This window comes from Medicago sativa, chromosome 8 (assembly GCF_051527215.1).
Source record: "Medicago sativa cultivar Bolivia chromosome 8, Bolivia_mono, whole genome shotgun sequence".
NCBI classification, from domain to species: domain Eukaryota; kingdom Viridiplantae; phylum Streptophyta; class Magnoliopsida; order Fabales; family Fabaceae; genus Medicago; species Medicago sativa.
The window spans coordinates 10,283,387-10,311,295 of record NC_140756.1 but is presented as its reverse complement, the minus strand read 5'-3'; the positions used below and the strand labels follow the sequence as shown (position 1 = coordinate 10,311,295).

The window sequence follows — 27,909 nt, the reverse complement described above, 5'->3', positions numbered from 1 at the left end:
ACCAAAATACCAGGATACTTCACCACGACCGTTCGGTTTCTGTGTATTCCACCGTCTATTGCAAGACCATCCATTAACAGTGCTTGAGAAGTTGTGATTATGGGTTGTCGGACACGGTGTCTCGCTACAAATATGGAGTCATGGAGGGCGGTGAAGGAATTATTGAAATCTGGTTTGGGGGCATGACACACATAAGAGGACACCAACAAGGGTTGGATTGTGCCATTTTAGTAATTTTTATCACAACAATTTTTGTATGTAAAAACACAGAAGCTTCAAAGTTCAAAACCACTATATGATTAAGTCTCACCGTAAAAACACATCCTTCAATAAAAAATAACAGTGGAACAAAAATAAAAAAGAAAAGTTGAAAAACCAAACACAAAAATTAGCAATGATATAGGGGAGAAAAATTTAGGCAGTAATTGAATATGAAAATAGAGTGAAAGTTGACAGAACAACGATGGAAGTATAGATTTTATTTTGAGTGGTTAATAAATGGTGATGATATATGGTTTTAAGTTTTATCAAAAAAAAAAAAAAGGTGAATGAAGGTTGTGGTTGGGTGCTGGTGTATGAAATAGTGTAATTTCCTGTGACGGTGCTTGATTTCCTGCGACGGTGCTTCCTTTTCACGGTGAAGCACAAAATTAGAAAAATATAATTAAATAAATAATAAGTAAAGTTAAACATGAATAGCCAGCAGGTAGCCCAAAAAGAAAAATTAAAAATAGGTGACGTGGCCCAATTACATAGAGTGTGACAAAAGGAGAGTGTCAGAGCGTTTGACACTAGCACTTCTCATATATAATATACATTATTTCTATATGGTTCTATTATCTATCTATTTTTTTATTAAAGATCTTTGATTTATTCACGTATTTCACACGTCATATCTTCTGTTTTTCATGACTGTGATATGGACGTGTTAGTTAAACAATTAACCTATTCAATTTAAACAGCCATATATGGATATGTTGGTAAAACAATTAGCCTATTAAATTAAAACTACCATAAATTGATAATATAAAAAGTTCTTTATTGTGTTTCATGACTATGATATGGATGTGTTGCTAAAAAATATTATTTGGTCATTGTTTTTTTGTTTCATGTTTATATTTCACATTATCTTTTATTCACATAAATTTACATAAGGTTTTATTTATTTCAATTGTCAAATATACAAGCTTCTATTAAAAGCAAGGATATCAAACAACATGGAGATTCTATTGAAAGAGGGTGCTTCATATACTATAGAAAAGTTCTTGGCCTCATTTAATAAAGGAGGAAATTTTTGATTTGATAAAGGATGAAATTTTAAGCCAACAAATCACAAATGACTAAACTCTTGAACTTGACTCTTGAAGACCTTGAGTTAGTGGAGTTTTTTTTATCTTTGTATTAACTACATATATAGATGTTTTTTTAATTAATATTCTTGGTGTAATAAAAAAATTATTTTGTAAAATTCAGGAGCAATACAATCATTTGTACTTTATGGGGTCATTTTGCTGAACAAATGAATAGCTATCTGAGTACAAATGAAAATACTTTTCCTATTGTAATTATTATGCATATATGTCGACTTAAAGTTTTGGTGGTAATTAGATTATCTTTTTAAATGTAATTATTTTTAATTTCTTTATATTGTTAATAATATATATCACTTGATAACTTTTGGTGTATCGTATTAATAGGTCAGTATGGGATTGCCAATGCATTCAATAAACCAAGTTGTTTATAAATCCCAACATTGAATAATGATGCACCTACAAGAAAAGGTATGCACTAACCTATCGTTAGTATATTATATAATGATGATGATGATTTTTAGAAGTTTTTTATATTATATAATGATGATTTTTAGAAGTTTTTTTTTAGTATGATTTTCTTATATATTTTACGATAGATTTGAAACAGACAATGCATCTTTGACCCAAGGGGTCACCCAGATGACAGGACAATCTTCACTTTCTTTGGCTAATGATCTACTCCAAACAAAATACATGACTGTCATACCCCAATTTTTGACCTAAGGTCCCACCGACACATGTCCTCTGACCCGAAATATTCTCTGACGTTTCAGTCAAAATTTCGGCAGAGAGGTATTTTAAAATACCTCATATTTTGGGTCGAAGTCGGGCCCTCTTCTCTCAATTTTTATATTTTATTTTCATCTTTTAATTTTTAATTAATTAATTTCCATCTTTTATTTTCCTTTTAATTTTCAATTTTAATTCCCTTTTTTATTTTTTCTATTTTAATTAATCACGTTTTTTTTAGTCTTCTTTTTTCTTATTATTTTTATTGTCCAAAAAAATCCAAAAATATGTCCAATGGGTCCGAAATCTGCATCCGCCAAGGCCAAAAAAATTTCTCAGCTGTGCCACAATTCCGGGGATGTCAACACTATTTCCAGTTAAAACAACACGTTTTCTTTGCCTGCAAGTTCTTTCCATAATCACACAAACCATGGTACTATAAAATGAGACCTGCAAACAGAGACAAGACACACAGAAAATTTTACAAAAACCCTAGCCGCAAATTCACACACAAAATTCCCCAAATAGTCTTTCTTTTCACGCACAAAATACACCATTTCCAGTCATCACGAAACCTGTTACAATCACGCAGCAAAACAATTCAACCAATATCACATATCCAAACCCCACAATCACAACACAACCGACCCAAATCCTCATATCGATTCAAACCGATCAACAAACGTCGCAACACCAGGAAGCGTTTTCTGATACCAAACTCAACAACATCAAATCGGAAGCCTCAATATCACAACCGCCGACGTTCATTTAGCCACGCAAGAAGACCCTTTTACCAAATCAATACCGTAAATCCGAAATCAAAGGTATAGACTCTGTTTCTTTTAGATTTAGGTTGATTCCAATTCTTTGTATGTGTTTTTGAACTAAAAAAAAACAGGAAGTAGGAATACAAAGTAAGGGTAGAAAAAAAAAAAAGGAAAATCAACAAAAAAGAAGAAAAATAAGTAGAAATGGAGAGGAAGAAGAGCTGACGAGAGAGAGAAAGAAGAAGGGGAGTAGTTTTTTTATCTTTCTATATTTTTTTTGTGTTAAAAAAAAAAGGAAAAAAAGGGAATAGAAACCGAGAGGGAGAAGAGAGAATTGGGAGGAAGAAAGAGAAAGAGGGAGTCAAAATGAGAATTTTTAGGGTTTGGGGTATATTTATACCCCTCTCGTAATCCTGTGTGTGCTAGTGAGGGTGCTACCGCGTACCTTCACGCCTTTAGGCCGCAGGATCCTGATCTGATGGCCCTGATTAACCCTTTGAGCCTCACCCGACCCAGATACAATACAAACCGACCCGGTTCGGTTATCCTAGGCCCATTTTCAGTTTTCTATTGTCTGCACCCCCATTTTTATTGTTTATACCCCCTGCATTGCATCTTTATTTCAATTCATGCATTTTTATTCCTTCAATGTTTTTTTTCGTTTCTTTTTTTCTCACGCATTTCATTTAGTTTAGGTGTATTATTATTTATTCTGCATGTTTATTTATTTATTGCATTATTTATTTATGTCATTTATTTTATATTGCAAGATCTAGCATGTAAATAGGTCCGATGTAAAATCATAAATAAAAAATAGTGTGCGTGTGTGTGTGGGTGTGTGCGTTTTATTTATTGCATTACTTATTATTAGGGACTTTGTGGTGGTCCAACGTCACCATAAGTCCACACGTATTTATCTTTTCTTGCTCCGTTAGCTTATATTCATGCTCTAATTAATCACCCTTCAAACTTTTTCATAATAAACCTTGGTCCCAAAACCAAGTGATCTTTTTTCTTTTTTTGTTTTCTTAATCAAATTCTAAATTAATCTAATCATACTTTGAGTCTACCTTTTTTTCAATTAAAAAACACAAACCCGCTTACTTGCCACTTGGCTTTTCCTTTTAAAACCATTTTCAAAATCTAATAAAAAACACAAAACCAAAAAAAACAATTTCTACCCCGAACTACGAGGTTTTGATCCCTCACGGGTACGTAGGCAGAGGACACTCGTCCTTCCAAATCAATAAAATGTAGATAATTAGGTCTTCTTTTTTTAATCGTTTCAAATTCTTTTTTTCAAAAAAATAAGCAAGTTATAGCACATTATTTAAATAAAAATCAAAAGGTTCTCGTAGAGTACTACGAATATTTAGGGTGCTAATACCTTCCCTAAATATAACCAACCCCCGGACCCCCCCAATTTAAATAAATTTTTTTCAAAGTCGTGAAATAATTAGTGAGTCAATAAGCTAATCAAATAGCATTGATCTCCGAAAAATGACGCGACAGAAATGGCGACTTCACTGGGGATACCTTAAGAGGGTTAAGCCTAACTTGGTTTAATTTAAATTTTGTGCTATAAACTTGCTTAAAAAAAAAAAAAAAAAATCCAATCAAAAATAAAAGATGGAAATTCGTGTATATATTTGTTCTTCCTTCTTCTTCCTCCTTTCTTAAACGTGAGCGGTGAGATAAGTCCTACACCCGGACTTGAGGGAAATTAAGATAGGACCGGGTATAATCATAGTTTCCATGCCAAGAGTACTCTTCGGTATTGGTACATGTGATAACCCACTCAATGGAGGGATCTTGGAGGTATACTTTTGTTGTCGTGAGTACTCGCGTATGACATGTTACTTTCAAGTGACCGTCGAAGTTGAGGACCTTTAGTCACCTTTAACCCATCTTGGCCTTTTAGGACGTAGTGCGGTGGCTAGTCGAGAGTACTCTCGTATTGGTCGTCACGCGATACTACACCCAAACGAGACTAACCGATGAATATTGTTGGAACGAGAGTACTCTCGTCGCCTAACAAATATTCGGACGTGGTTGAAAACTTTGGGAACCTTGATAGAACCCTTGTTACATGTGCAAATGGAAACCTTAGTCCTTACCAAATGGCGTTGTTATCCCTAAGCTCCAACATTGTATATCTTGAACCTCATCATGTTTCCTTGCATAATCATACATCCATGCATTCATTCATGAAAACTTTTTCCATTCATCAAAATATTGAAGGACTTATATTAGTTTTATTGTAAACATTGTAGATATGACTTTCAAAACAAGGAAGCTTAAGCAGTATAGCTTCAGGAAGCTTGATCTTGTAAGGTTAAGGGATCTAGGGAATAAGGTGAAATGCTCGGACCGTTTCCATCAGGACCATGGGAATCTCCTCGGTATTGTCAGGATGAAGGTTGACGAAGGACTCCTTGGCACCTTTGTTCAGTTCTATGACCCAGAGTATCATTGCTTTGGTTTCCCAGAGTTTCAATTGGTTCCCACTCTAGAAGAATATGCTTTTTGGATTGATCGACCAGTGCTCAACCAAGTACCTTTCAGTGGTCTTGAAAATCCTCCCAAATTCTCAACCATCGCCGAAGCTCTCCATTTACCAACTACAGAAGTGAAAGACCATATTACCACTAATAGCAAACTCTTAGGTCTCCCTACCAAGTTCCTTTACGAAAAAGCCGACTATTTCTACAGAATGTCCAGTGCTGACGCCTTTGATGCCATCCTTGCCTTACTCATTTACGGCCTAGTGCTCTTTCCCAACCTTAACAACTTTGTCGACATCCATGCCATTTCAATATTCCTTTCAAAAAACCCTGCTCCCACTTTGTTAGCCGATACCTATCACTCCATCCATGAACGTACTCTAGCGGGTCGTGGACTTATCAAGTGTTGTGCACCATTGCTCTACAGATGGATTACCTCTCATTTACCCCGAACTCCTCGTTTCACCACCAACCCAGATGGCCTCCGTTGGTCAGAGAGACTCATGGCCCTTACTCCAAATGAGGTGGTGTGGTATGAACCAGCTTACGACAAGGGAACCATCATTGATAGCTGCGGGTTATTCAACAATGTACCGCTCATGGGCATGTATGGAGGAATCAGTTATAATCCGGTCCTTGCTAGACGCCAGTTTAGACTCCCCATGGAAGGAAAGCCTCTCAGCATTCATCTGGAGAACATATATTACCACAATGAGAGTGACATTGCGGGAATGAGGCGTCAAATTGCACGAGCTTGGCACGCCGTCCGGAGGAGAGACAGAGGCCAGTTAGGAAAGCGGACGGGGGCCGTCCATGCGGACTATACGCAATGGGTTATTGACCGATCCACCGACTTTGGAATGCCTTATAAGCTCACCAGGTTCTTGTCCGCAACTACTCCAGCACCACCCATGCCGATGACCCTTGAGACTGAAAGGGAATATCAGAAAAAGATAGCTGAGTTGATGGAAGAGAATGCAAGAGTGACAGAAGAGTATAAAGAAGTAGTACGCGAGAATGAATGTGTAATGGGCCTACTAGAACAGAAGGATTGGGATATCAGCGAGTTGAAGAAGGAAATTGTTAGATTGAATGAAGAGAAGGAGGCCATAATTGGCCAGATCCCGGGACATAAGAAGAAACGAAGTGCTTTCTTTGCCAACACATGTTCTTATCCGTCTCCCTAGAATGATCAAAGTTTCCTCCAGAGTTGTTTACTGCCTTATGTCTTATATTTTAAAGTCTATCCCTTGGCTTGGTTGTTAGAAAGGGGATTATCTTGTAAAATTTTATATTTGTAAGTCTATCCCTTGGCTTGGTTGTTAGAAAGGGAATTATCTTGTAAACACTCTATTTATTATTAATGTTTAGGTTGTCTGTTTACAAATTTGCTTTTATAAGTCCTTCGATAAATAAAAAATTATCATTTTTGCATAAACATATCATGCATCATTTTGCATTTCATGGTCTCAAAACCAAAGTCTCACACAAATTTTCTTTCAGTCCATTTCAAAAGGTGGCCCCACGTATCATCTACAAGCCTACCCGCACTATCTACACTCGAGCAAACGTTAAGAAGAAGATGGATTCTCTCGAACATGAAAACCGAGTGCTCCGTGAAGAAATGACAGCCATGCAGGCTAAAATGGACGAAATGGCTGAAGTGATGAAGACAATGGCGGAAGCGCAGGTCCAAGCTCAAGTCCAAGCTCAAGCACAAGCTCAAGCACAAGCTCAAGCGCTGGCTCAAGCACTAGCTCAAGCACAATCTCAAGCACAAGCACCACCGCCTCCTCCTCCTATCAGAACTCAGGTTGAAACATCCGCTGCCCCTGGATGGACAATATGCGCCGAGACTCCGACACACTTTGCTCCGCAACATTCTGCACCTCGGTTCTCGCCTTTCACTGCCGGCGAAATACTCCGTCCCATTGTGTGTGAAGCTTCAAGTTCTATGCCAGAAGGTCGTTCTTGGGGCGTGCCAGTTTGCCTCAGTGAAGTATTCCGTCCTATCATGACCGAAGTTCCGATGCCTACTCGTCAAAATGCAACTCATGTTCCTCCACCTCTGGTAGGAGCTCCTCCAGCCGCTATGACCTATTCGGCTCCGGTGATGCATACCATTCCACAAGAAGAAGAGCCCATCTACCATTCAGGGGATATGGAAGCCTATGATAGAATGAATGACTTGCAGCAAAAATATGATGAAATTCAGCGAGATGTGAAGGCCCTCCACAAGAAGAAAGTATTTGGGAAGACTGCTTATGATCTCTGTTTGGTGCCAAATGTTCAAATACCCCACAAGTTCAAAGTACCAGACTTCGAGAAGTATAAGGGAAAATCATGCCCTGAGGAGCATCTAACAATGTATGTGAGAAGAATGTCTGCCTATTCCAAGGATGATTCAGTCCTTATCTATTTCTTCCATGAAAGTTTGGCTTATCCTGCCTCAAAATGGTACATGAATCTAGATAAAACAAATATCCAAACTTTCCAAGATCTGTGTGATGCTTTTGTGGAGCAATACAGTTACAATGTGGATATGGCCCCAGATCGAGGTGACCTACAAGCTATGACTCAGGGAGACAAAGAAACATTCAAAGAGTATGCCCAGCGGTGGAGGGATGCCGCTGCCCAAGTCAGCCCGCGAATAGAAGAGAAGGAGATGACCAAGCTCTTCTTAAAAACTCTCAATCAGTTTTATTACGTGAATATGGTCGGAAGTACTCCCAAGGACTTTGCTGAGATGGTTGCTACGGGTGTACGGTTGGAAGAAGGAGTCCGAGAAGGACGTTTAGTAAAAGAAGGGACATCTGCAAGTGGAACCAAGAAGTCTGGGAATCACCTCCCGAAAAGGAAAGAACAAGAGGTCGGTATGGTGGCCCATGGGAGGCCTCAACAAAATTATCCAGCCTATCAACACATTGCTGCCATCACACCTGCTACCAATACCATCCAACCACCAAATGGTCAACCTCAATTCTCACAATATCCACAACAACCTCAATTCCCACAATATCCTCCACAACAATATCCCCAACACCCACAATATCCTCCCCAACAATATCCCCAACAACAATACCTTCAACAATATCCTCAACAACCATACCAACAATATCACCAGCAACCATCTCAACAACAACAACCTCGACCACAAAATAACAGACTGAAAATTGACCCAATTCCCGTGACATATGCAGAATTACTCCCAGGGTTGCTCAGTAAGAATTTGGTTCAACTTAGAGCACCTCTTCCAGTGCCAGAGAAACCACCGGCATGGTATAAACCTCACCAGACTTGTGCTTTTCACCAAGGGTCCCCAGGTCATGATACTGAAAACTGTTATGCCTTGAAGAATGCAGTCCAGAAGCTGATCGATGAAAAGAAGATAACCTTCACGGACTCCGCACCAAATGTTCGAACCAATCCATTACCAAACCATGGTGCCGCAGCTGTCAACATGGTCGAAGATTGCCCAAAGACCCATCTCATTCTGAACGTCCAACACATCCGAACACCTTTGGTCCCTATACATACCAAGATGTGTCAAGCGTCTCTCTTTGAACATGATCATGCCGCCTGTGAGGTGTGTCTACTAGATCCTCAAGGTTGTCAGAAAGTAAAAGATGATATCCAAGGACTTTTAGACCGAGGAGAACTTGTTGTTGAAAGAAAATGTGATGATGTATGTGTTATAACTCCCGAGGGGCCTTTGGAGATATTCTACGACAGTCGAAAGTCAGTTGCTGCTCCTTTAGTAATCTGTCTACCTGGTCCAATACCTTATGCTTCTGAGAAGGCCATTCCGTACAAGTACAATGCCACTATGATAGAGGATGGTCGTGAAGTTCCAATACCACCTTTGCCGTCTGTGGGAAATGTTGTTGAAGACAGTAGGATACTGAGAAATGGGCGTGTTGTTCCTATGCTGTTTCCAAAGAAAGTTAGTGCTCCAGTAATTGAGGAGACTCAAGCCAAAGGTTCTAGTGCAGTCAAAGATGTAAGTCAGTCTGGGGGGACCAGTGCAAATTCTGATATTGATGAGATTCTCAAGCTAATCAAGAAGAGTGAGTACAAGGTGGTTGATCAACTGATGCAGACTCCATCAAAGATATCTATAATGTCGCTACTGCTGAATTCTGATGCTCACAAGGAGGCTTTAATGAAGGTCCTGGAACAAGCTTTTGTGGACTACGATGTGACTGTTGGTCAATTCGGAGGAATAGTGGGGAACATCACTGCATGCAACAACCTGAGTTTCAGTGATGAAGAGCTTCCGAAAGAAGGAAGGAACCATAATCTGGCTTTGCACATATCTGTGAATTGTAAGACCGACACTTTGTCAAATGTGCTGATAGACACCGGTTCATCTCTAAATGTGATGGCCAAAACAACTTATGACCAGCTCTCTTAAGAGGGTACACCTTTAAGACGAAGTGAGGTAATGGTAAAGGCTTTTGATGGTTCGAGGAAGGATGTCCATGGGGAGGTGGATCTGCCTATTACAGTTGGGCCGCAGATCTTCCAGATTACATTTCAAGTGATAGACATCCGAGCATCATACAGTTGCTTGCTAGGTCGCCCTTGGATTCATAAAGCTGGGGCAGTAACCTCTACATTGCACCAGAAGCTGAAGTTTGTGCATAATGGGAAGCTGATAACTGTGAATGGGGAGGAAGCCCTGTTAGTAAGCCATTTGTCGTCTTTCTCTTTTATCAAGGCTGACAGTGTTGAGGGGACATCGTTCCAAGGACTTGTCGTGGAAGAAGAGAATACTAAGAAGAATGAAGCATCTATTTCCTCTCTAAAAGATGCTCAGAGCATAGTACAAGCTGGAGGATCTGCAAGCTGGGGGAAGTTGATAGAATTGCCAGAGAACAAGCGTCGAGAAGGTCTGGGTTTCTCTCCGTCAACTGATTTGCCTTGGAATGTCGTCGTGCCAGCAAGAGATACTTTCCACAGTGCGGGCTTTATTAATGCCCTGTTAGAAGCCAATGATATCATTGAAGACAACCCTGAGGGGATACCACAAAGCTTCGTGACTCACGGAGGGTCTAGCCACAATTGGGTCGCTGTAGATGTTCCTTTCGTTGCTCACTTGTCCAAGTAATGCATTTGTTTTTATGCTTTTTTCAAAAAAAATCCTTTCGCCCCGCCCCAAGCGAAAGTGAATCTATCTAGGGCCCTTTGCTTCAAGAAATTATCATCAATTAAATAACAATGTCGTTTTGTTCCCGACTTTTGTTTTATTTTTCTTTTGTGCTTTTTCTGAAAAAATGGTAAAACAAAAAACCAAAAAAAGATATAATTCACCGTCGAAAAATCTGCATTTACTTATTTTCTAAAATCATCAATCATGTGTGCAGATTAAACATCAATGAACCCTTTGAACAACATAGCCCTATGATCTCTCCCAACTTTGAATCCCCTGTGTTTGAGGCGGAAGAGGAAGAGAATGAAGAGATTCCCGATGAAATCTCTCGGTTACTTGAACGAGAAAGAAATGCCATTCAGCCTTATGGGGAAGTAATAGAGGTGATCAACTTGGGTACTGAAGAAGACAGGAGAGAGATCAAGATTGGGGCATCACTGGAAGCAAGTGTCAAGAAACGAGTGATAGAACTTCTCAAGGAATATGTTGATGTGTTTGCTTGGTCGTACCGAGATATGCCGGGTCTAGATACTGATATTGTGGTGCACCGGTTGCCGTTAAAGCCTGAATGCCCGCCAATCAAGCAGAAGTTGAGGAGAACCCGTCCTGATATGGCCCTCAAGATTAAAGAAGAAGTGCAGAAACAGATTGATGCAGGTTTCCTTGTCACATCAGAATACCCTCAGTGGCTTGCCAACATTGTGCCTGTTCCGAAGAAGGATGGTAAAGTCAGAATGTGTGTTGATTACCGTGATTTGAACAGGGCTAGTCCCAAAGATGATTTTCCATTGCCTCACATTGATGTATTAGTTGACAGTACTGCAAAATCCAGAGTTTTCTCCTTCATGGATGGTTTCTCCGGTTACAATCAGATCAAGATGGCACCCGAAGATAGAGAAAAGACATCTTTCATTACACCTTGGGGCACCTTCTGTTACAGAGTAATGCCGTTTGGGTTAATAAATGCAGGCGCTACCTATCAGAGAGGTATGACTACTCTTTTCCACGATATGATGCACAAAGAGATCGAGGTTTATGTAGATGATATGATTGTCAAGTCAGGTACTGAAGAGGAGCACGTCGAGTATTTGCTGAAGATGTTCCAACGGCTAAGAAAGTATCAACTCCGTCTGAATCCTAACAAATGTACCTTTGGTGTAAGATCCGGGAAGCTGCTGGGCTTCATTGTCAGCCAGAAAGGTATTGAAGTAGATCCCGACAAGGTCAGAGCTATCAGAGAAATGCCCGCTCCACAAACAGAAAAGCAAGTAAGAGGGTTTCTCGGACGACTAAATTACATCTCCCGTTTTATTTCTCATATGACTGCAACATGTGGGCCGATATTCAAGCTACTCCGTAAAGAGCAAGGTGTTGTGTGGACAGAAGATTGCCAGAAAGCCTTCGACAGCATCAAAGAGTATTTGCTGGAGCCTCCAATTCTTATCCCTCCAGTTGAAGGAAGACCACTGATCATGTACCTGACTGTGTTGGAAGATTCTATGGGTTGTGTGCTCGGGCAACAAGATGAAACTGGGAGAAAGGAGCATGCTATTTATTACCTGAGCAAGAAGTTTACTGACTGCGAGTCTCGATATTCCATGCTTGAGAAGACTTGCTGCGCTCTAGCCTGGGCTGCCAAACGCCTTCGTCACTATATGGTTAATCATACTACTTGGTTGATTTCTAAAATGGATCCGATCAAGTACATCTTCGAGAAGCCCGCAGTAACAGGAAGAATCGCCAGGTGGCAGATGTTGTTATCTGAATATGACATCGAGTACCGTACCCAGAAAGCAATCAAAGGGAGTATCATTGCAGATCATTTAGCTCACCAACCAGTTGAGGATTATCAGCCTATCAAGTTTGACTTTCCTGATGAAGAAATTATGTATCTGAAGATGAAAGATTGTGATGAACCGTTATTCGGAGAAGGTCCAGACCCTGAATCAAGATGGGGTCTAATATTTGACGGAGCTGTTAATGTTTATGGCAACGGAATTGGGGCAATCATCATCACTCCTAAAGGTACTCATATCCCTTTCACTGCCAGACTGACGTTCGACTGTACGAATAACATGGCAGAGTACGAAGCATGTATCATGGGTCTTGAAGAAGCCATTGACATGAGAATCAAAGTCCTTGACATTTATGGTGACTCAGCCCTCGTAATCAATCAAATCACAGGAGAATGGGAGACCCGTCACCCCGGCTTGGTCCCCTACAAAGACTATGCAAGACGATTACTGACTTTCTTCAACAAAGTCGAGCTACACCACATTCCCCGTGATGAGAACCAGATGGCAGATGCTCTAGCGACCTTGTCTTCCATGTACCAAGTAAACCATCACAATGAAGTGCCTTTGATCCGTATCAGACGTCTTGAGAGACCTGCTCATGTATTCGCTACTGAAGAAGTTGTTGATGACAAACCATGGTTCCATGATATCAAGTGTTTCCTTCAAAATCAAGAGTATCCACTTGGAGCTTCTAATAAGGACAAGAAGACTCTAAGAAGATTGTCTGGCAATTTCTTCTTAAACGAGGATATTCTGTATAAAAGAAACTTTGACATGGTGTTGCTCAGATGTGTGGACAAGCACGAGGCAGATTTATTGATGCATGAAATACACGAAGGCTCTTTCGGAACTCATTCTAGCGGGCATGCAATGGCTAAGAAGTTATTGAGAGCAGGTTATTACTGGATGACGATGGAAGCTGATTGTTACAAGCATGCCAGAAAATGTCATAAGTGTCAGATCTATGCCGATAAGATTCATGTGGCACCAACTGCACTCAATGTTCTTTCATCTCCATGGCCTTTCTCTATGTGGGGCATTGACATGATTGGCAGGATTGAACCAAAAGCGTCAAACGGGCACCGCTTCATTCTAGTGGCTATTGACTATTTCACCAAGTGGGTTGAGGCTGCATCCTATGCTAATGTGACCAAGCAAGTGGTAGTCAAGTTTATTAAGAATCATATTATCTGCCGCTACGGTGTCCCTAACCGCATCATTACAGACAATGGGACGAATTTGAACAACAAGATGATGAAAGAATTGTGTGATGATTTCAAGATCGAGCATCATAATTCGTCGCCTTACAGACCTCAAATGAATGGTGCTGTCGAAGCAGCAAATAAGAACATAAAGAAGATCGTCCAGAAGATGGTGGTGACTTATAAAGATTGGCATGAGATGCTTCCCTTTGCATTACATGGGTACCGTACTTCCGTACGCACATCAACAGGGGCAACCCCTTTTTCTTTGGTATATGGTATGGAGGCTGTACTCCCCGTAGAAGTTGAGATTCCTTCAATGAGAGTTCTGATGGAGGCTGAGTTATCAGAGGCTGAATGGGTTCAAAGTAGATATGACCAATTGAATCTGATTGAGGAAAAGCGCATGACGGCCCTATGTCATGGTCAACTATATCAAAAGAGGATGAAGCAGGCTTTCGACAAGAAAGTTCGTCCCCGTGAATTCAAAGAAGGTGATCTTGTGCTCAAAAAGATTTTTAATTTCCAACCTGACTCCAGGGGCAAATGGACGCCTAATTATGAAGGTCCATATGTTGTCAAAAGGGCCTTCTCTGGTGGTGCCATGACTCTTCAAACCATGGATGGCGAAGAACTTCCGCGTACTGTAAACACAGATGCAGTCAAGAAATACTTTGTCTAAAGATCATAAGAACAGCTCGGTAAGTCGAAAACCCGAAAGGGCGGCTTAGGCAAAAATGAGCATCTCGGTGGACTGAAAACCCGCAAGGGCGGTCCAGGCAAAAGTTAGAGACATTAAACAGAAAATCATCCCGATAGGCTGAAAACCCGAAAGGGCGGTCTATGCAAAAGTTAGGGATAAAAAGAAAAGACAAAGTAACTGCATCCAGTCTGGCACAATCCACTTGGGGCATACCTGCTATCAAAGAATCTCCAATCTGAAGCATCAAAAGCAGCGGAATTCAAAGTTGTTGGAAAGGATAGGGTTATGAAGTTCAAAGTACCTCTCCATCTTTAAATTACCATTTTTTTCAAACTTTGTAAAGATCTGTGGAGTCGCGCCATTGGCAGGCCACCATTCAATCAATAAAATTTGAGCCCGTGCCCCTTACTTGAAATTCTCATTTCTTCTACTTTTCAATTTTATTCTACTTTGTTTGATGATAATACTTGAAGCAAGTTTCTTAAAATCTTTTGTGTTTCTTTAAAAGCATAAACAAACAAATGCAGCTTATTTGAACTTGTTAGTAAGAGAAGGCGCGTCTACTTTCACTTCAAGGATGGTTGAGTCCTGACAAGCAAGCAGGGTCCGACACTGTGGGAAGCCTTCAAAAAAAAAAGAAATAAAAAAAATAAAAGCTCGCTAAGTCGAAAACCTGGAAAGGCGGCTTAGGCAATAGAGAGCGTCCCGGTGAACTGAAAACCCGAAAGGGCGGTCCAGGCAAAAATTAGGGGCATAAAAAAGGAATATACTCCCGGTGGATTGAAAACCCGAAAGGGCGATCCAGGCAAAAGTTAGGGATTCAAAAAAAAACAAAGAAAAGGCACGACGACTAAAATGCGTCAATGGAAAAACATTCTGTATCGGCTTACAAATGACGACTTCTTCCAGGCGTTTAATGGACTCTCTCCCTATAAGACATCAGTTGTTACTTTATCCTCAATGAGATCATCTCCAAGGAAGTTTGCCGAGTGTGTAGTACTGCAATGCTGGTCCACTCCCCACCTTACCAGTCCTTTCTAGTCTCGTCGAGTTCATCCATCACACACATACGGTCACACAAGTTGAACTCATACATTCATACATTCATGCAATTATACATTCATGCATTAACACTTTCACATATTCATACACAGCATATGCATAATATCAATTCACACATGGATGCATCAGTCACCCAAAGTCTAGTTTGGTCGTATCCTTTTGATTCAGTTTTCAATTGTTTCAAGCTGCCAGTCCTAAACAACGGACCGCTTGAGTCTACATTTTGTCTTATTTCAGGCTGCTAGTCCTAAACAACGGACCGCTTGAGTTTATCTTTTTAGTCTTGTTTCAAGCCGCCAGTCCTAAACAACGGACCGCTTGAGTTTATCTTGTTTCAAGCTGCCAGTCCTAAACAACGGACCGCTTGAGTCTACTTTTTTGCCTTGTTTCAAGCTGCCAGTCCCAAACAACGGACCGCTTGAGTCTACTTTTTCATCCTGTTCAAGCTGCTAGTCCTAAACAACGGACCGCTTGAGTCTACATTTTGTCTCATTTCAAGCCGCTAGTCCTAAACAACGGACCGCTTGAGTTTCCTTTTGTCTTGTTTCAAGCTGCTATTCCTAAACAACGGACCGCTTGAGTTGCCTTATGTCTTGTTTCAAGCTGCCAGTCCTAAACAATGGACCGCTTGAGTTTACCTTTTGTCACGTTCCAGTTTGAAATCACATGTCATCTTCTTCAGTGTCATCCCCAGTTTAACTGTTCAAGTGATGTCACTATAAAGTTTTGTCTTCATTAAGCTATCGTTCCAAACCGATACGGTAGTAGACAATCTCTTCCCCAGTGGAACTATAATTCCCCAGCGGAGTCGGATCCATTTTCTTTCACGAATTTGGGTATCCCGTTATTGTTTCCACCCCAGTCAAATCGTCTTCGCCGTCCTGCATTCATACTTGCATCATGAGCATTTCACAACATCTTAGGTCCAAAATTGGTGTATTTTTATATTTAAGTCTCTTCGGTCCGTCAAATCAAAGACTTCATCTTCAAGTCTCCGGACGAAGAAACTTAAATAGGGGCATCTGTCATACCCCAATTTTTGACCTAAGGTCCCACCGACACATGTCCTCTGACCCGAAATATTCTCTGACGTTTCAGTCAAAATTTCGGCAGAGAGGTATTTTAAAATACCTCATATTTTGGGTCGAAGTCGGGCCCTCTTCTCTCAATTTTTATATTTTATTTTCATCTTTTAATTTTTAATTAATTAATTTCCATCTTTTATTTTCCTTTTAATTTTCAATTTTAATTCCCTTTTTTATTTTTTCTATTTTAATTAATCACGTTTTTTTTAGTCTTCTTTTTTCTTATTATTTTTATTGTCCAAAAAAATCCAAAAATATGTCCAATGGGTCCGAAATCTGCATCCGCCAAGGCCAAAAAAATTTCTCAGCTGTGCCACAATTCCGGGGATGTCAACACTATTTCCAGTTAAAACAACACGTTTTCTTTGCCTGCAAGTTCTTTCCATAATCACACAAACCATGGTACTATAAAATGAGACCTGCAAACAGAGACAAGACACACAGAAAATTTTACAAAAACCCTAGCCGCAAATTCACACACAAAATTCCCCAAATAGTCTTTCTTTTCACGCACAAAATACACCATTTCCAGTCATCACGAAACCTGTTACAATCACGCAGCAAAACAATTCAACCAATATCACATATCCAAACCCCACAATCACAACACAACCGACCCAAATCCTCATATCGATTCAAACCGATCAACAAACGTCGCAACACCAGGAAGCGTTTTCTGATACCAAACTCAACAACATCAAATCGGAAGCCTCAATATCACAACCGCCGACGTTCATTTAGCCACGCAAGAAGACCCTTTTACCAAATCAATACCGTAAATCCGAAATCAAAGGTATAGACTCTGTTTCTTTTAGATTTAGGTTGATTCCAATTCTTTGTATGTGTTTTTGAACTAAAAAAAAACAGGAAGTAGGAATACAAAGTAAGGGTAGAAAAAAAAAAAAGGAAAATCAACAAAAAAGAAGAAAAATAAGTAGAAATGGAGAGGAAGAAGAGCTGACGAGAGAGAGAAAGAAGAAGGGGAGTAGTTTTTTTATCTTTCTATATTTTTTTTGTGTTAAAAAAAAAAGGAAAAAAAGGGAATAGAAACCGAGAGGGAGAAGAGAGAATTGGGAGGAAGAAAGAGAAAGAGGGAGTCAAAATGAGAATTTTTAGGGTTTGGGGTATATTTATACCCCTCTCGTAATCCTGTGTGTGCTAGTGAGGGTGCTACCGCGTACCTTCACGCCTTTAGGCCGCAGGATCCTGATCTGATGGCCCTGATTAACCCTTTGAGCCTCACCCGACCCAGATACAATACAAACCGACCCGGTTCGGTTATCCTAGGCCCATTTTCAGTTTTCTATTGTCTGCACCCCCATTTTTATTGTTTATACCCCCTGCATTGCATCTTTATTTCAATTCATGCATTTTTATTCCTTCAATGTTTTTTTTCGTTTCTTTTTTTCTCACTCATTTCATTTAGTTTAGGTGTATTATTATTTATTCTGCATGTTTATTTATTTATTGCATTATTTATTTATGTCATTTATTTTATATTGCAAGATCTAGCATGTAAATAGGTCCGATGTAAAATCATAAATAAAAAATAGTGTGCGTGTGTGTGTGGGTGTGTGCGTTTTATTTATTGCATTACTTATTATTAGGGACTTTGTGGTGGTCCAACGTCACCATAAGTCCACACGTATTTATCTTTTCTTGCTCCGTTAGCTTATATTCATGCTCTAATTAATCACCCTTCAAACTTTTTCATAATAAACCTTGGTCCCAAAACCAAGTGATCTTTTTTCTTTTTTTGTTTTCTTAATCAAATTCTAAATTAATCTAATCATACTTTGAGTCTACCTTTTTTTCAATTAAAAAACACAAACCCGCTTACTTGCCACTTGGCTTTTCCTTTTAAAACCATTTTCAAAATCTAATAAAAAACACAAAACCAAAAAAAACAATTTCTACCCCGAACTACGAGGTTTTGATCCCTCACGGGTACGTAGGCAGAGGACACTCGTCCTTCCAAATCAATAAAATGTAGATAATTAGGTCTTCTTTTTTTAATCGTTTCAAATTCTTTTTTTCAAAAAAATAAGCAAGTTATAGCACATTATTTAAATAAAAATCAAAAGGTTCTCGTAGAGTACTACGAATATTTAGGGTGCTAATACCTTCCCTAAATATAACCAACCCCCGGACCCCCCCAATTTAAATAAATTTTTTTCAAAGTCGTGAAATAATTAGTGAGTCAATAAGCTAATCAAATAGCATTGATCTCCGAAAAATGACGCGACAATGACAATTTCAGATATCACACAAGCTAAACAAGTCTAGAACTTTTTGTTGATTTGCTTTGACTTATACAAGTATACTATGTTGTTAAATAATTCTTAATCCATATCTGTGTTTTAATTTTCTAATTATTATTCTTTAAATTTAATAATTATGCAGGTGGGTGTCTGTGTTGTCTTGGCTCAAATTATTGACATAGACACCAATAAGAAGTGGTGCTACGTTTCATGTGATAAGTGTTTCAAGAGGGTTGAACCTGTTTGTACAAAATACTTTGTGAAAATTGTGATACATTAGTCGAAGCTACCAAAATGTAATGTTTTTCATATTAATTTTTATTATTTGTCACTCAGATTTTTCAAGCTAAACTTAATTATTCTTTTTACATAGTTACATATATAATTAGCAAATCTAATTTCAATTTTTTTTAATAACTTACTATGTATATGATTATTTAAACGATAAGTTGTATTATCACCACTTTTTTCTTTTAGTCATTGATTTTTTTGGTTAGTGATTCTTTACAAGGTTATTGAATATATCATGTATATTCACTTTTCATTTTAGGTTTATGGTGCACATTCATGGTATGGATGATAGTGGGTCAACTACCTTTGTGTTGTTTGATATAGTTATTTCACAACACTTTGAAAAGACTGCAAAAGAACTAATAGAATCGGTAATGAACTTAAGTATATTATTTTTTGTATTTTTTATATGTTATATTATTAAAACAATAAACATTGGTTTTAATTGTTTACTAATACAAATCAAAAACAGGGAAAGACCACAAATGATTATCCAACTGAGTTTGACACCTTACGTGACAAGGATATGCTTTTCAAATTGGAAATCAATCAAAAAAATGTTGAACAAAGGTTTTATACCTATGCAGACAAAAAGATGTCCGATGACAATGAAATCATTGATGAGTTTAAGAAAAAGTATCATACTGAGTGTCATGCTGCTCCTCATAATGGTGAGGAAGATGATGATGTTGATTTCATGGGTCCTATTACTCCCCAAACTGATGATAATGTGAAGGTAGTTAAATATTCTTTATATCTACTATAAAAGTATTCATAAAACTTATTAAATTAACTATTGCTATGAATGTTTATTCGTGTAGCTTCTTGGTGATGAAGCTAATTCTATTCCTAAAGATACTCATTCATCCAAGTCTTTGAGAAAGAGAAATGCCGACTCAGATGCAACACATATTGACATTGATTGTTGAACTCAGTCGTCAACCACTAAATTGCAGAAAGTTGTCAAAAATAAGCAAGAACCTGAAGATTGATATTTTAACTCTTCTTAGTCTAAACTACTTAAATTTATTTTGTTTGGATTTTTTTTACTCAATAAGTACTTTCTTAATTGTTTTGGAAATTTATTTGCTTAACATTTTCTAATTTGGTTGTTATGACGTTTGGTACTTTGGTGCATGTGTCATATATCCAAAAATAACATGTTTACGTTTTTTTTCCACTAATTTTTCTATTTTGTTGGCACTATAAACGCCTACCCTCATCTATTTTTTTGTATTTGTTAACTAACTTTTCCTAGATATGTGGCACTTTATGCCAAACTAATCCAATGTCTCTCTATATAAGTAAGGTCAAATATACTTTATAAAAGCAAATGTAAATCATTGTATTTAAGTTGGATGGCTGAAATGGAGAAAATCCTCCAGTGTTTCATGTGACACAAACATACAGTTTTAGTTGAAGTGCAAAAATATCAGACAGTTGTCAGACCAACGATGTTTTATGGAACATAATGTTAGGTGTTTAAGAACCAAAACGTTAATAAAGTAATTGTGTACAGATGAGGATGTTGCGTTGGATGTGTGGTAAAACTAGATGAGATAAGATTATAAATGACAACATTGTAGAGATAGTTGGGGAAGCACCTATAGAGGTAATTACAGTCGTTGATGTATTTGTATTTTTATTTATCTTTATTTTTTGTTGGGTATTTATGTTGGCTGCATTATTGCTAAAACAAATATCCTTGTTTGTGTTGTTGGAACCAATGTTCTAACATGGTTTAGGCATCTCTGTAAGATGTTCGATGATGTGCTGGATGATGACTCAACATGTCCATTTTGCAGTTGTGTTACTTTTCTTCATGGTTGCGGATTGAAGAAATGTATGTGTGATATCTCTCTACCTTGTCTGTATGACCTCAGGTTGTTTTAACAACAAATAAATCCAAAGGGGGAGATTGTTGGGTATTTGAGTATTGACTTCATTGTTGCTAAAACAAATACTCATGTATGTTGGATATGATGTTCCAACATCTTGGCACGATTCAGTGTGCCCTGTTTATGTGGCTTGGTTTAAGCAATCTTTAACTTATTAAGGAAACCACGCCCTATTTCTTGTTGAATATTAAAGTCAAAGACTCGTTGATACAATCAGAATTCCACACAACCCTCACTCAGCAAAAGACACATACAAAACTGAACAAGGATTTTGTTTATTCAACCATGTGAGACACTCCAACCTATGATTAACATCACCAGGACTTGTTACTTTCTGGATGATGGATCCAACATGATACAAAGAAGGATTCCAACTTCCTTCCTACTAATATTTTTTTGCGTGCAATCGACTAAAATAAAAGGTATCCAAGAATCTAACATTGAGCCCTAAATGTATACCAGCTTCAATAAGGTCAATAAGCACATCTTGATACTAATGAATGACTTTATTTGTAGTATTAATAATTGATTTTTCCTTTATGTCTATGTTTTGAAAAAGTTTCATGTAATCATGTTTCATATGTGATAATGATAAATATCAGTTTAGCTAGAAATGAGTCTAAATGTGAATAGCTAAATTGATAAATTGGTTTTTATCCAGTGGGGACCATTCATACAAAGTGAGGAATTTAAATTTTAAAAATAATAATAAAAGAAAGACGTAAACAAGTATTTCACCACAAACGAAAACTTCATTAGAATAAATATGGACTTGAAGCCCTTTATCTACATCCTAAAGCCCTTTTTGATTTTCAGTTTCTTTCTTCTTTTTTTTTTTCAAAAAAAAAAAAGAAATAGAAAATAAAAAAGGAATGGATGGATGGACCTATGGCCCTTGAAATATAGAGAAAAAATTACATAAAAAAACATAATAATACTAACAGATAAAATGGTTGTTGAAGGAGGAGGTGGTGGTGGCGGCGGAGGTCGTCGGTCATGGAGGCGGCGGTGATTATGCGGCAACGTTGTTGTTGGCGGCAGCACCGTCGTTGGCAGCGGCGGCACCGTTGTCGGGGTTGCAGCATTTCTTGTAAATCGCTTTTTTGATTCAACCGAGTTGTAGGATAATATCATTGCATCTAAACGTACTGACTACGAGAATTGGGATTAACCAGGTCAAACCAACAATTAAGGCCAAAATAGGGCTCAAAATCTTGATGAAGAATCCCGAAATGAGACCATTAAGTTGTTGTAAAATTAGGCATAAATTATCTATATAAATAATAAATATATAAATAAAAGAATCAATTAAATATAAATAAAAGAGATTTCAAGTAAACTTATCTGTCTTGATTTTGTCGTAGAATTAGATCACCGTCTTGGGACAACTTGAATCAACCTCATTGTAGAATCAGCCGAAAAGATGAACAAACAATGAAAGTAGTCTGAGACGTGCTGATCACACTGTCCTTAAGGATTTTCCGCGTAATTATACGCTAATCCCCCAGGATTTAACAGACCCTTCTTGATTTTAATCAAGGATACAGAAACTAGCAAGAATATAATTTAATCAGGAAGATGAAACCCAAAGTAGTGTATAGCTTGATAAAGATTGATTTTTTGGTTGGTTTGTATATTATCAAAAGGTATGAATGTGAGGAGCAATTTTTCTATGGAAAAACACGTGACATTTCTAACACTATTTGTTTCAATACTGATCAGCCAAAAGTAGTCAAGAGTTTTTTTTATATATATGCCTCCAATATATGCCAATTGATATGTTGCCCAATAATACCAATCCGTTACAAATTAATAGCAATAAGTTACAAATTAAAACTACTTTTAAAGTGATGGAAATGAATATTATAGGCATACATACGTTAGCAATTAACTCACTCATTGACCAAGCAAATATAATTAATTTTTTATGGTATCTGTATGAAATAAAAATTATAACTTATGAAATATCACAAATATACATTTAACATAATGACACAAATTCAGAAAGTTTACACATGTAATGAGTTTCTTAAATCGAGTTTACACATGTATAGCCTCCACATTCAGAAAGTTGCATAACGATCAAAACAAGAAATTGTCATATAAGGAATAAATGACACAAATTCGATCAAATAGATTTGAACTATACATGTAACATAATGACACAAGAAAACCAATACACAATTTCACACAAGCATCCAACAACAAAATAAAGTTTGGGATTCTACAACTAGCAAGTGTGTTTAATTTGAAAACTGTTTACTGATTCATGCGAACACAACCTATCACCCTTTTATCAATTCTGGAGCATATCATATATGTATCAATTTTGCTTCCAATAATATAATTAAAATATAAGCTTTCAAAATTTTCACAAGTTTACAAATTGTCTCAAAGGATTTAGATGAAGAACTCACTAAAATTGTTACGGCGTCAAACTTCTAGTGATTTAAATACACAGATGAGACATGCATGAATCAAACAAACAGACTTATACTATATTCACAAAGCTCTCATCCAAAACTCAAATATAAATATATAAAATAAGTGAATTAAAACTAATCACATAATTGACAACAACAACAAAATTCTAGCATTCTCAGGATGTCTGGTAAACAAAATTTTCATAAAATATAAGGACATAAAAGATGATACACAATCGTATAACATATTTTATACAAATTGCAAGTCACAAGAGAAAATAGTATACATTGATTAAACATGTCGGATTGCCCTATTATTTACTACTCTATCTCTTCTGCAATCATGTTTCTAAACCGAAAGAAATAGTTTTGATAGTTAGAGGTATATCATTTTCAAAATAATTTCGCTCAATAACGAAGGTACTGGCAAAAACGAAAGCATAAAAATTACCAATTTGAAAAACCACAGAATCTTGATATTTACAAACACATTCAATACACTCTCACCACACACAAAAATAATCAATGTGAGGTTTAAAGTTTAGAAAGTGTACCTGACCCCTTGTAGATGATTTCAAGGGAATAAGAGTTAAGAACTTACAACGAAATCAATCACACTATACTCTCGTTCATTTAACAGCCACGTTAAATTGATGGTTTGAAGTTCATTGTATTCTTTCTCATATGAAATATCTACTTGTTGGGTGACACATCCATAGTATAATTTCCAACAACTAATTCTCCATTCCCTTTAAATCAAAGGTTCACCAAAATTTTCACCTTCTACAAACCTTCTCCAATTCACCAAAAGAGAAAAATATACTCAGATACTGAGATTAAATAATAATAACAATGCTTTGTTAGAAGAATAATGGCTTTCAAAATCAACAAAGCATATCACCGTCAATAATTTCTCATTCACAAATCAAACAATAAAATTGTAACAATTAAACAATTATGAAAAACCTTAAGATTGTTGTAAAATTAGGCATAAATTATCTATATAAATAATAATAAATATATAAATAAAAGAATCAATTAAATATAAACAAAAGAGATTTCAAGTAAACTTATCTGTCTTGATTTTGTCGTAGAATTAGATCACCGTCTTGGGACAACTTGAATCAACCACATTGTAGAATCAGCCGAAAAGATGAACAAACAATGAAAGTAGTCTGAGACGTGCTAATTGCAATGTCCTTAAGGATTTTCCGTGTAATTATACACTAATCCCCCAGGATTTAACAGACCCTTCTTGATATTAATCAAGGATACAAAAACTAGCAAGAATATAATTTAATCAGGAAGATGAAACCCAAAGTAGTGTATAGCTTGATAAAGATTGGTTTTTTGGTTGGTTTGTATATTATCAAAAGGTATGAATGTGAGGAGCAATTTTTTTATGGAAAAACACGTGACATTTATAACACTATTTGTTTCAATACTGATCAGCCAAAAGTAGTCAAGAGTTTTTTTTTTATATATGCCTCCAATATATGCCAAATGATATGTTGCCCATCAATACCAATCCGTTGCAAATTAATAGAATTAAGTTACAAATTAAAACTACTTTTAAAAGTGATGGAAATGAATATTATAGGCATACCTACGTTAGCAATTAACTCACTCATTGACCAAGCAAATATAATTAATTTTTTATGGTATCAGTATGAAATAAAAATTATAACTTTTGAAATATAACAAATAGTGTAAAAATACAACATAAGTACCATGGTTAGAAGCATGTGAACAACATGTCTGTTAGTTGGCCTATCCAGAGCGGCAAACAGAGTGAATAAGAGGAAGCTGACATAAATAATTGCAACAACAGCTATGAGAGCATGCTTAACGCCCTTGTGGTCTTTGAGGTAGGCGGTAACCTCTGTATCCATCTGGGAGCATAATAAAGCACCAAAAGCAAGAACAACTCTCCTCGAAATGGATTTAACAATTTGGTAACGCTCCCGGTTCTCAACATTCGGGTCTTCAAGGGTCCAAACAGTTGGAATTGGAAGTGGAGCATTTGCATTTCTAGCTGTCATTGATTGATTGTTTTTGTGTTGTTTGTTTGATTGAAACTGGGGATTCTGGTGTGAGAGGGTAAAAATCTATTCTTGGTGGTTTTATAGAGGGTGTAAATACTACATTTCATTGCTGCTAGCTGTAGAATGAATGACCGGAAAAGATGGATGGTGGTGTCGAGAGTGGAATGGAGAGTACTTATTTTTTTTTTTTTTAGGAAAAGAGAGTACTGTTTATCATCTTGTCTTGCTTGCTTATATGATGGTTTATCTCATAAATTGCCGATTATTTTTTATTATAAGCGACAAAAGGATGAGGATTTAGGTTTACGATGATGGGTTAAATGTGTAATCTGCCAAGTTTGGATTTTTCAGTGGGCGTTGGAATTGTCTTGTACCAAAGATAATGACAGGTCTCTCTCTTGCACAAAGATAATGACAGGTAGTCCATTTTATCAGATAATTGCCTAGAAAATGGATTATGTGTTGTTAAGGTATATTCTTCAAAGGGAGTATATATTAATTCATACATAACTTGTTTAATTAATAAATATACAATGATTACTTTAAACGTTATTATTTAGTCACTTTTCAATTAATCTAATTTCAACGTAATAATTTCGTCGTTTTTACCAATTTGATTCTTTTTTCTTTTTTTTTCTTTCTTTCTCTGATTTCCTCTTTTAATTTTATATCTTTCTTATAATTACTCACGTTGTCCCACAATGAGTGTTCGATTTGATTATTCACAACAACAAAAACTTGGAGAAATATGATAGTAATTAAATACATTCATCAACTATAATGACAATTATATAAAGTCTATTTAGGTAATCATACATTCTAAAACAATTTTAATTTAAACTATCAAAACCAAACTTATTTAAATGTATCTAAACATAAATCACTTAATATTCGACTGAGCTTTGAGTAAACTACTAATTTGGTCTTTGTCTTTATAAGACACTCTCAAATTAGAGGCAAAAAGAAACGAGAGAAACGTAACCGAAATAGGGTGGGAGAGAGTGGCTCTCGGTGAACACGGAGAAATATTTGATACTTAATTGTGTCCGTTGTTACTCCGCTTCTCTTTTCTAACAACCTTTACTCTGCATAATTTACGGTATGAAATTAGTTGCAATCTCATTTTTTTTATGTGAACTTTATAGACATTTGATGAAAGAATCAATTTTTGACTTGTTGAATATTAAAGTCAAAGACTCGTTGATACAATTAGAATTCCACAAAACCCTCACTCAGCAAAAGACACATACAAAACTGAACAAGGTTTTTGTTTACTAAACCTTGTGAGACACTCCAACCTATGATTAACATCACCAGGACTTGTTACTGTATGGATGATGGATCCAACTGGATACACAGAAGGGTTCCCACTTCCTTCCTGCTAATATTTTTTTGCGTGCAATCCACTAAAATAAAGGGTATCCAAGAATCTAACCTTGAGCCGTAAATGTATAACAGCTTCAATGAGGTCAATAAGCACATCTTGATACTAATGAATGACTTTATTTGCAATATTAATAATTGATTTTTCCTTTGTGTCTGTGTTTTGAAAAAGTTTCATGTAATCATGTTTCATATGTGAATAATGATATATATCAGTTTAGCTAGAAATGAGTCTAAATGTGAATAGCTAAATTGATAAATTGTTTTTATCCGGTGAGGACCATTCATACAAAGTGAGGAATTTAAATTAAAATAATAATAATAAAAGAAAGACATAAACAAGTATTTCACCACAAATGAAAACTTCATTAGATTAAATATGGACTTGAAGCTCTTTAACTACATCAAAATTAAAAAGGCATAAATCATAAACATAGAAACAGAAAATCAAAAAGGAATGGATGGACCTACGGTCCTTGAAATATTGAAAAGAAATTACATAAAAAAACATAATAATACTAATAGATAAAATAGTTGTTGTTGGAGGAGGAGGTGGCGGCGGCACTGTTGTTGGCAGCGACACCGTTGTCAAGGGTGCAACATTTCTTGCAAATCGCTTTTTTTATTGAACCGAGTTGTAGGATAATATCATTGCATCTAAACATAATGACCAGGAGAATTGGGATTAACCAGGTCAAACCAGCAACTAAGGCCAAAATAGGGCTCAAAATCTTTATGAAGAATCCTGAAATGAGACCATTAAGTACCATGGTTAGAAGCATATGAACAACACTCCTGTTAGATGGCCTATCCAGAGCGACAAACAGAGTGAATGAGAGGAAGCTGACAAGAATAACTGCAACAACAGCTATGAGAGCATGCTTAACGCCTTTGTGGTCTTTGAGGTAGGCGATAACCTCGTATCCATCTGGGAGCATAATAAAGCACCAAAAGCAAGAACAACTCTCACCGAAATGGATTCAACAATTTGGAAACGCTTAGGTTCTCAACATTCGGGTCTTCAAGGGTCCAAACAGTTGGAATTGGAAGTGGAGCATTTGCATTTCTAGCTACCATTGATTGATTGTTTTTGTGTTGTTTGTTTGATTGAAATTGAGGATTTTGGTGTGAGAGGGTAAAAACCTAATCTTGGTGGTTTTATAAAGGGTGTAAATAGTACCCTTCATTGCTTGCTAGCCGTAGAATGAATGACCGAAAAGATGGATGGTGGTGGAGTCGAGAGTGGAGTGGTAAGTAATGATTTGTTTTTTTTTTTAGGAAAAGAGAGTAATGTT

General features: G+C 37.0%; 2 protein-coding genes and 1 pseudogene across 2 annotated transcripts; all 3 read left to right on the top strand.

Annotated features, from left to right (window-relative positions):
• The first annotated feature begins 1,225 nt into the window (after nucleotides 1-1,225).
• On the top strand, nucleotides 1,226-19,875 carry LOC146896821 (uncharacterized; annotated as a pseudogene).
• Nucleotides 2,164-6,697, top strand: LOC146896823 (uncharacterized). Its single transcript, XM_085738835.1, has one exon. The coding sequence runs from the start codon at nucleotides 5,085-5,087 to the stop codon at nucleotides 6,498-6,500; it is 1,416 nt and encodes a 471-aa protein (XP_085594961.1). The 5' UTR covers nucleotides 2,164-5,084; the 3' UTR covers nucleotides 6,501-6,697.
• Nucleotides 6,677-10,551, top strand: LOC146896822 (uncharacterized). The gene has a single exon (XM_085738834.1). It carries the CDS (start codon nucleotides 6,677-6,679, stop codon nucleotides 9,725-9,727), a length of 3,051 nt encoding a protein of 1,016 aa, XP_085594960.1. The 3' UTR covers nucleotides 9,728-10,551.
• Nucleotides 19,876-27,909: the final 8,034 nt, after the last annotated feature.